General features: G+C 44.0%; 1 protein-coding gene and 1 long non-coding RNA gene across 2 annotated transcripts; both read left to right on the top strand.

Moving 5' to 3' along the window:
• The first annotated feature begins 1,723 nt into the window (after positions 1-1,723).
• LOC106889049 (1,25-dihydroxyvitamin D(3) 24-hydroxylase, mitochondrial) lies at positions 1,724-7,811 on the top strand. The gene is made up of 9 exons (XM_014943699.1): positions 1,724-1,830; positions 2,521-2,617; positions 3,774-3,865; positions 4,559-4,670; positions 6,067-6,212; positions 6,551-6,717; positions 6,896-6,974; positions 7,394-7,588; positions 7,691-7,811. Exons 1-9 carry the CDS (start codon positions 1,786-1,788, stop codon positions 7,799-7,801), a joined length of 1,044 nt encoding a protein of 347 aa, XP_014799185.1. The 5' UTR covers positions 1,724-1,785; the 3' UTR covers positions 7,802-7,811.
• A 115-nt stretch (positions 7,812-7,926) lies between these two features.
• On the top strand, positions 7,927-10,317 carry LOC106889048. The gene is made up of 3 exons (XR_001412246.1): positions 7,927-8,007; positions 8,117-8,228; positions 9,031-10,317. It is a non-coding gene; the product is annotated as an uncharacterized LOC106889048 (long non-coding RNA).
• Positions 10,318-10,551: the final 234 nt, after the last annotated feature.

Genomic DNA, 10,551 nt, shown 5'->3' with positions numbered 1-10,551 from the left:
CCCCCCCCCCCCCCAAGCTCCACACGGGATGTGCCCCGGCTGCTCGCTCCTTTAAAAAGCTTAGTTTAAAATAAAAAAAATTAGAAATTGCTTAATGAGAGCGTGGTCACGAACGCCACGGAGCGAGTGCCGCTACCTGCCGCGCTGGCCACCGCCCGCCTCCCGCTTGCCCGCCGGTAGCCCCGGGGGAAGCTCCGCGGGCGGCGGGGCCAGGATCCGCGGTAGCCCCCGGGGAAGCTCCGCGGGCGGTGTCGCGGCCGGTGCTGGCGCGGTGCCCTCCTGCCTCGCCTGAACCCTTTCATGAACCGCTTGCCCCGCAGCCTCCCCGGGCCGGGCCGGGCCGGGCCAACCGGCCCCACCTCACCCCACCCCGGGCTCCCATTGGCCCCCGATGAAAGTCCAGCGAGCCTCCCGGCTGCTATATCTATATATACATATATGCGGATGGTTGTCTGTCGGCTCGGCTATGGGAGGCTGCAGCATCTTCCTCCGGCATCCCGCCCTCACCTGCGCCCGCCCCGCCATGAGGCGCGCAGCCCCCGCGCAGCGTTTGCTCGCCTCCTCCCTCAGCGCCCTGCGGCCGGCGGCCACCCCAGCTCCGCGGGGCCGCGGACACCCCCTGGCCGCCCTGCCCGGCCCCCCAAGCTGGCCGCTGATGGGCAGCCTCCCCGACGTGCTCTGGAAGGGGGGGCTGAAGCGGCAGCATGAGACGCTGGTGAGGCGGGATGGAGGGATGGGGATGCTGCGGCCGCGGGGGGCGGTAGCCCCCGGGGAAGCTCCGCGGGCGGCGGAACCGGGATCCGCGGTAGCCCCCGGGGAAGCTCCGCGGGCGGTGTCGCGGCCGGTGCTGGCGCGGTGCCCTCCTGCCTCGCCTGAACCCTTTCATGAACCGCTTGCCCCGCAGCCTCCCCGGGCCGGGCCGGGCCGGGCCAACCGGCCCCACCTCACCCCACCCCGGGCTCCCATTGGCCCCCGATGAAAGTCCAGCGAGCCTCCCGGCTGCTATATCTATATATACATATATGCGGATGGTTGTCTGTCGGCTCGGCTATGGGAGGCTGCAGCATCTTCCTCCGGCATCCCGCCCTCACCTGCGCCCGCCCCGCCATGAGGCGCGCAGCCCCCGCGCAGCGTTTGCTCGCCTCCTCCCTCAGCGCCCTGCGGCCGGCGGCCACCCCAGCTCCGCGGGGCCGCGGACACCCCCTGGCCGCCCTGCCCGGCCCCCCAAGCTGGCCGCTGATGGGCAGCCTCCCCGACGTGCTCTGGAAGGGGGGGCTGAAGCGGCAGCATGAGACGCTGGTGAGGCGGGATGGAGGGATGGGGATGCTGCGGCCGCGGGGGGAGCCAGGGGAGCGCCTGGCACTCACCGGAGCATGTGGGGGGGGGTGTTTCTTTTCTGCGCCCCCCAGGCTGAGTACCACAGGAGGTTCGGCAAGATTTTCCGCATGAAGCTGGGGGCTTTCGACTCGGTGCACATCGCAGCCCCCTGCCTCCTGGAAGCCCTGTACCGCCGGGAGAGCGCCTGTCCCCAGCGCCTAGCACCCGCAGCCCCCGGGGGGGGGTCCTGGGGAGTTGCGGGGGGAGCCGGTGCGGGACAGGCTGGTTTCCGAGGGTCCCGGGAGATGCTGGTTTTGTTGCACACGCTGCTGGTTTGGTTTTTTTCTTCTTTAAGCCTTTCTCTTTTCAACCTGGCTTTTTTTTTTTTTTTTTTTTTTTTTTTTTTTTATTCAATCTAGAGAAGGAAAGGACTGGCAGAGGGTAAGAAGTGCCTTTCAAAAGAAATTAATGAAACCCCGGGAAGTTGCAAAACTGGATACCACCATCAATGAGGTACGGTGCTTTGAGAAACTTTCTCTCTCTCTCCTCACTCCCCTGGGAACCTGGGCAATAAAAGCAGATGAAGTGATCCGGTTTACCTGGATAGCTGCTGATCTCCTATGCAGGGGTAAAACCATGAGTTAACACTCTGAAATCATTCAGGGAACAATAAGTAAGGGTCTGACCAAAAGGGAGACCACACAGAAACCTTTAGTTGGGATTGTCTGTCTCCACAGAACAATATGGGCTCTAGCAAACAGAGCTTTTGCTTATTTTTCTTGCATTCAGTGTTTTTTGCCTTTACTGCTTCATTCTTATGTTCCTCCTGTCAGGGAACACCTCCCTCTAGCTTCTGTGCTCCTCATTGAGTTTGAGGAGCATCTGTGATAAACAGTTTAATCCTCTTCATTGTGAAATGCCAGTTTTATCCCAGTGTCAGACTGAAGCATTTCATCCCTGTGGAGGAAAGCTCAGTTTGTCAGAATACAAGCAGTGATAGCATGAGAGTCATGTAAAAACCAAACACATGTTAACACAGGGGGAAATTGAATCTTGTTCAAAGATCAGGAAATGAAAGTCTTCCTCTATTAGGTGAGATTGTTACCTATTTAAAAGACAGTTGAAGTGTTAAATTACACAGGACTTTTATTAGTTGATGTCATTTTATTGACTTCTTTTCTCCCTCTTCTCTCCACCACTTAGGTCCTGGAGGACTTCATGCACAGAATAGATGATGTTTGTAACCACAAAGGACAAATGGAAGATATCTATTCAGAATTCAACAAATGGTCATTTGAAAGTAAGTTGGGTTTTTTTCTGAGAATGGTATGCACTTTATACCTGCCGTGGCATTTCAGTTAAGGTACAATCAGTGGTGGCTGTAAGCTCATTAGTTCCAAACTATCAGCTACAATACCATGGAAGGTGGGTTGTAGAGAAGCCAGGGGACTGTCAGTAGTCCCCTGCAAAATTCATCAGCAGCTATACAAACTCTTCTGTCTTGTTATCTATGTCTTGTAAAAAAAAATTCAAAAATAGTCATAAATCCAAAACCATTGCATTTATCTACAATGGGATCAGATAGCACATGACCATTTTTGTCCACCTCATATTTGTTAATTATCAGCAGCACAAGTTCAATTAAATAATCCAGTAACAGTGAAAAAGTGCTCAATGTAGACAAGGGTTGGAAAATCCCATTTAAAATGTTTACATTGGGATTGAGAAGCACTGGAATAAGTTACCAAGACAGGAGCCTCCATCTTTAGAAACATTTCAGAGGAACCATCTGCCAGGAATGACTTAGGGCAGAAGAAACTGCATCAGTGGTTCCCAACGAGGAGGAATGGTTGAGTGTAGAGTTCTGCCAGACCTGGCTGCTCATGGCTGACATGACACCAACCTGTGTACTGAGTTCCTTAAAGTGTTTTTTTTTCCACTGTCAGTGGTGATGGCTGCTTATGGAAAGTGAGAAATAAGAAGTGACAGCTTTAAAAAAAAAAAAAAAGAGAAATGGAAAGAGGTGGAAACTTGTGGAGTGTGGGATGCTGCCAGTGTTTGCAAGTGTTTTCTCGCTGTGGAAAGGGCTAGGAGATGCTGGACTAGATGGCCTCTTCAGGACCTGTTTTCCTGCAACTCAGTTCTCTTCAGCAGCTTTGCCAAACAACTTGCTTGCCAGCCCTGCTTGGCAGAAAGACCTTCTGCTCATGTGAGGGTGATCAGTGGTGATTCTTACTTGTGAAGTGCTACTGTAAGGGCATCTAAGCTTGATATACTGCTACTTGGGTCTGAGGCAAACCTGCAGGAGGTGTTTTAAAGGGCTGTTCTCACAGGTGTGTGTCATAGAACAGAGACCATTTTTAGAAGGATAATCCAAGCCATTCTTTGACAATAAATGGTGGACACCATGAACCCTTTTGTTTGTATCGTTTAATGATAATATTGCTTAACAACAGGTATCTGCCTGGTGCTGTATGGAAAGAGATTTGGACTCCTGCAGCAGGATGTAGAAGGAGAAAGTTTGAACTTCATCAAGGCTGTAAAAACGGTATGGAAGAGTCTTTACTGGGGCCCCATCCAAGGTGACACTTCAATGTGCAATGCTAGTACTGACCATCTGACTGTCCCATTATGAAATGCCTAATCTGTAGGGGAAAAAGTCTGTATGGACAGTAGGGTAATCCTGGAAATAGAGTTGTTGGGTTGGTTGGTTAACTTTCTTCTCCCTCTGAGACACCTGTTGTGCAACTCTGCTGTTTCTTGGGAGTGTCTCTTGGAGTTGTGTGAGATTATGCAAATACTCTGGATTTGGAGGTTAGTCATTCCTGCAAGCACACCTGCTCTGTATTTTGCTGCAACTTGGATGCCGATGATGTGTATCTGCCTAATTTTAGCCATCAAAAAGATAAGCATCTAGCCTGGCCTAGTTTTTTAGCTCCATCTTTTGTCAAGGCAGAGAGAGGCACTGCCAAAGGGTGGCTTGTCCCACTCTAAAACAGGTGCCTAAAATAGATAGAATGAATCACCCACTGGAGAAGCCGCCTGTCCTCCATTGGCTGTCCCTAATTTTCAGCTGGATGAGGTCTACGCAGGTTGAGATCCATCCTTTCTGTCCGGGATGGAAAATCTGCCAGAATCTTGATGTCCTGAAAATTATATCCTGCTTTACAGTCTAATTTTGTTCAGAGATTGCAAATACATAGATTAAAGAAAGACTTCAAAAACTCTTTCTCCACCACAGATGATGGCTACCTTTGGAATGATGATGGTGACCCCCGTGGAACTTCACAAGGGTCTGAACACAAAAGTCTGGCAAGCTCATACTAAAGCATGGGATGATATATTTAAAACAGGTTATTGTTTTAAACTCAATTTGTCTCCTTTCCCTTCATCTCTGTTTCCTACTTGGTGGAATTAACTTTCTTTATACTTGCTGCTGCCCTGCGCTGCTGTTAATTGCTGCCTCCAGCACAGATTGAGACACCTTTGCTGCAGCTAACCACAAACCTATTCCAAGCATGGGTGCACTGTTTTCTTATGACTAACACTTAGGTCTGGTTGTGGGGCAATAACCAATCCCTAGGGAAGACCCAGAAATTTGGAAGCCAGCAATATGATGAGTCCACTTTAATCTATCATAAAAGTAAACAGCCAGAAAGTGTATAATCTCTTTAAAGGCAAGGTATGCCAATGAGCAAAGGAACCTCCCTCAAAAGGACCTCAAAGGGAGTTGTTTTCTTGAAACAAGAATATTACGTGCAACAAAAGCCTGTTTGCTAAAAAAAAAAAGAAACGACAGGTGTTTTTTTAACAACCTGGAATATAGTCATAATTCTTAAAAACAGAAGCAATTTAAATGATAAGGTACAGTTTGGCTTTTTGACAAAATTTCCTGTCTACTTAAGATGAATTGGCCTTCAAGGCTGTAAAAATTACTCCAACTCTGGATATGAAGTAAATGTTATATTTTTCAATATTTTCCCAGACAGTGACAGTTGTAGCTAAAGATTAAGGAAGGTTTTGACACTTGGATGATTGTACCACTGAGTGATATATTTCTCTTAGGTATTTGAGTACTTGATACTTCAGAACCTTAGGTCATGCCAGCCACACGTGCACTTATTTTATTGCTTCATAGTTTATGGGTTTTAGGAAAGACCCTTTAGACCAGTTTTGTTCAGAAAAACCAGTTTGACACCTTCACTTGACATGAATATCTCCTTACTAGGAACTGGTCTTAACAATTGGGATATTCATGAGAAAGGGTGGGGAAATATCTAGTCCTTTCTATTTAAAAAAAAAAAGTAGAAATTTGGCATCTATTTCTGTATTTCCCTAGTAAATCAAAGGCTTAAATTTCCCCTCGGGGAGTCTGAGTGTTAAGACTTTGATATTTTTTTTTTAACACCTTGATCCCTTTTGAAAATACAACCTAATAAATTTTACACACTTGTATTTCTGTTTGCTAAATATTTCACTCAATGCATCACTGATTTCCTTTCCTGGTTTAAGAAGACAGAGTTCCTAATAGTTTGCAGAAGCTCCTTCTGTTCAGAAGTGATTTTTGTGACTAAGTTTTCTGTCTAAAAAGTGAAAATACCATTATATATTCAGTATAATGCTCATTGCTTGAAAAAAAGAGCACAGCTTGGTATCTTTTTTCAAAATCCTGCATGTGAGAGATCTTTTTATTTTTATAGTATTTTTAGTGATTTTTCCATTAATTACCTCCTGCTCCTCCCTCCTCAGCCAAGCACTCAATTGACTGTCGACTGGAAAAACACGCTGCAAACCCTCAGGAGGATTTCCTGTGTGACATCTATTCTGGAGGACAACTTTCCAAGAAGGAGCTGTACGCTGCCATCGCAGAGCTCCAGATTGCCGGAGTTGAAACGGTAAACCTGACTTTCCCAGAGCCTTTTAAAATTAGCATCCTTCCAACTCCCTGCTTTCTTCCATAACCTAACCATCACAACATCTGGGAGTGAGCTAATCCCATCGTTGATTCAGTGGCCTAATTGCGAGTGAATTTTTACCTGAAATCACTAGATTCTTTCTTCTGTTCATTACTCCTAGAGAACAACTGGGGTGGCTCATGATCCCTTAGGTTTATGAAATACCATAAGGCAGTGACCAACTGTCACTTTGAACTTGTGTCGCTTTGAACTTTTGGCAACTTCTTGTTTCTGTCACCACAAAAGGAGGTCTTACGTTTCTTTTTGGTTTGTTTCAGACGGCCAATAGTTTACTGTGGGCTTTGTATAACATTTCACGCAATCCACATGTTCAGCAGAAGCTTTTCCAGGAAATACAAAATGTTTTGGCTGCTAATGAGACTCCAAGTGCTGAGAGCTTGAAGAATATGCCTTACCTAAAAGCATGCCTGAAAGAATCCATGAGGTAAAATTCTCAAATAATTTGCAAAAAGCAAAATGATCACAAAGTTTTTTACCACCTAGTGGTAAAAAAATGCTCCAGTATATATAATTTTGTTCACCTTGTTGTTTAAAGTAAACTATGACAGATAGAGGAAGAAAAAATGCTGGAAATTTAACCCATTTTGTTTCTTTCACTGTAGATTAACACCATCGGTACCATTTACCACTCGCACCATTGACACAGAAATGGTTCTTGGAGACTATGTACTACCCGAAGGGGTAAGTCAATTAATTAACTTAGTACAATATTTTGTCATTAATTAACCATCCTGTAAACCATTGAAGTTGGTCATATTTCAGTCTCAAAATGACTTTACCAAAGGACAAGTCCCAGGATATGGAATGAGGAATTCTCATCAAGAATTCCCATAAACTGAAACCCATACCTGCCTGCACTGCTGTTGGATTTAGACAGAAATATTTTGGTGTGCTATTTTAAAAAATTTTTCAAACTTTCCCATGATTTTCTGAGGAAACTGACCTTTTCTATGTATGAATTAATCTTCAGAGAATTACACATTTTCTGAAGAAGCTGCCTCGCCTTTACTGTTGTGTTATTTTTTTCCGTCAACAAGCTGATTCACTTGGTAGCTCGAAGCCAATTTGTAACGAGACTCTTTCTAATGCTTTGTTTATAGACTGTACTAATGATAAACAGCCATGCCCTGGGTTGCAATGAAGAGTACTTTAATGACTGGACTCAATTTAAACCGGAGCGCTGGTTTCAGAAGAACTCAATAAATCCTTTCGCTCACGTTCCATTCGGCATTGGGAAGAGGATGTGCATCGGGCGCCGCGTCGCAGAGCTACAGCTTCACTTGGCCCTTTGCTGGGTAAATACTCTAAAATGGCATTCTGTGCACAACGGCTGGTTGTTCAGCACAATGGGAAGATCTAGAAACCAAAGCATGTTAACTGAAATGTTTGTGTTTCAGCTCATTCGCAAGTACCAAATTGTAGCAACTGACAACAAACCAGTAGAAACACTCCATTCGGGAATACTGATTCCCAGCAGGGAGCTTCCCATTGCGTTTCACAGACGATAAGGTACGTGCATAAGGGCCTCCTGAGTACGAGATTTTTCTCTGAACCTCATTTAGAATTTTCATAGAACTGTGAGTGCAAAAGAACAGGTGTTTTCCTAAGCTTTGACCTCACAACGTGATGCGCTCACGTTCCATTCGGCATTGGGAAGAGGATGTGCATCGGGCGCCGCGTCGCAGAGCTACAGCTTCACTTGGCCCTTTGCTGGGTAAATACTCTAAAATGGCATTCTGTGCACAACGGCTGGTTGTTCAGCACTTATACCAATGGGAAGATCTAGAAACCAAAGCATGTTAACTGAAATGTTTGTGTTTCAGCTCATTCGCAAGTACCAAATTGTAGCAACTGACAACAAACCAGTAGAAACACTCCATTCGGGAATACTGATTCCCAGCAGGGAGCTTCCCATTGCGTTTCACAGACGATAAGGTACGTGCATAAGGGCCTCCTGAGTACGAGATTTTTCTCTGAACCTCATTTAGAATTTTCATAGAACTGTGAGTGCAAAAGAACAGGTGTTTTCCTAAGCTTTGACCTCACAACGTGATGCAGATCAGAAATGGGGAAGTCAAAAAGTGTATACTCTTGGAGAATATAATAGCTGTTATTTTCTTATAACTTCTCCACTGCATTTCTAGAAGGTATTTCTTGAAAAATACCATTTGATTTTGAGCATCAATGTACAGCATTAAAAAGAAAGTGCCCCAGTGAAGGAACAGTACACTGGTAGACTACAGAGTTTAGATAAGAAAACTTGATTTTAGGCAGAAGGACAAAGAAAAGAAATATCTACATGTAAATAGTCATGCTGTTGCAACTTATTTAACATTTTTGGTTCAAAAACATCGAATGTAAGATTTTCGCTTCTCAGAAGCTTATACAAATAAGCTAACGAAATAGATTATTTATATCAAAATTTAATTTGGAAAACTGATTCTTTGGGTTCAAAAACATCGAATGTAAGATTTTCGCTTCTCGGAAGCTTATACAAATAAGTTAACGAAATAGATTATTTGTATCAAAATTTAAATTGGAAAATCTAGAATTAAATCCTTAAATTAGTGACATTTAAATACGGTGAGAGAGATTTTTTTGCTGGCCAACAGCACAGCAAAAATGTCACTCAATGTAATCTGAGTAAGGATATTAACTCCTTTATCTGAAGTTTGTTCAGTGCTATTTGCTTTTAAATAACCAATCACTCTATAGATTCTTTTTCTCTTTAATACAGCTTGCAGAAAATAAATGACAACCCTGCTGCTTCCTTGTCTGAAAAAATATACATCGATTGGGAAAGCCAAAGCCTAGGGTAACCAGTGGAGAAACTGCAACACGTGTCCCTTGAACAACTGCGGAGCCAGAAATAGTACCAAGAAAAGCTCCCATACTGTTTTATTGGAAAAATGTGGTTAGTTCAGCTGTACTTAGCAATGTTAAAAGGAAAGAAAAATACCATGCACATTTATATACCTATGCAAATATACTGATTTAGTGCAGCTGAGGGACTGTACAGGATAGAGCTTGGTAATGAGCTGTGGAGTGTTCTGTACAGTTCTTGTTAGTGCACAGGGAAATTATTACAGCCTCAAGCTGTTCAACAGGCTGCCTTGGAAAGAGCTGTTTTCCAGTTTGTGGGGATTGTAGAGGACACCTGAGGGAACGACAGTCACGGCTGAACTGGCCCAGTTGGCTCAGAGTTGAATCACTCTGAAAAGTCAGTTTAAGGGAAAAGAAACTCGCTTAGTCCTTATCAAATTGCTAATGTCATTAATTAAATTGAGAAGTAAGATGGCAGTCTGTAATAAAGCTAATAACGGGGTTTAAAAATTAGGATACTTAAAGAAGTATATTTTCCCTGACGCTGCTCACTCCCTTAATAAAAGGGAAATAAGGACAAAGGTAGCTAACAGGATTTATTTGTCATGCCTGCACAGTACTTTGATTTGAACTGTGCGGTTCAAATCAATATACTGTTGCAATACTGTGCCTGCCACATACTCTGCTCATATCCATAAAGTTTCATGCCTTCAACTCCCACACAAGCCATTTTATCACACCTTTATTGTCAAACCTTAGTGGTCTTTTATTACATGAAAGGCCTTCTCCATAAATGGAATCATTGGAATCCTATGGGTTCTGCCACTATTTAATGATGGTTATCCTAACAGGATAGTTACTTCATCATATGAGTAACATAAAATGTATGTTTCACAGAACCACAGGAAATAAGGATCATAAACATTTCGAAGAGGTCTATTTCCTGTGGAGATTTCAATACCTGTATCTAAGGGTTAAAGCTGTCACTGCCCTGCACGCAACACCGTATGTTAGCTATTATGGTCACTAGTCTATTTGTCCCATTGATGCAGTTTCAAGTACAGGTTTATATATACAGCCATGAATGGTTATTTTTATTTTTTTTACATTCTGAAATGATACATGTTTTTAGCATTTGTTAGTCTGTCTCCTGAATTCTTTTTTATTTGTTTTCCTCTGCTGTTATATTCAGACATGTACATGTAACTACATTACAATGTGTAAAGCAGTTGTGCATTAGCTGATTCTTTCTAGTCACTTTGGTAGTAGTCAATTTTGTAATAAAGATTTCTATTTTTTTTTCTATAAACAGTCTTCTGTAGTTTATTATAAAGTCTTTGTAGCATTACAAAAACCTTGTCTTTCATGATAGCGTCTTGCAAAAATCTTGCTGTGGAGCTTTCATCCCTCTGCTTAATATCCTCAGTGGGCTTGA

Source organism: Calidris pugnax, unplaced genomic scaffold (assembly GCF_001431845.1).
Source record: "Calidris pugnax isolate Ruff unplaced genomic scaffold, ASM143184v1 scaffold118, whole genome shotgun sequence".
Lineage (NCBI taxonomy): Eukaryota > Metazoa > Chordata > Aves > Charadriiformes > Scolopacidae > Calidris > Calidris pugnax.
The sequence above is the reverse complement of the archived record's forward strand: the minus strand, read 5'-3'. Positions and strand labels throughout refer to the sequence as shown.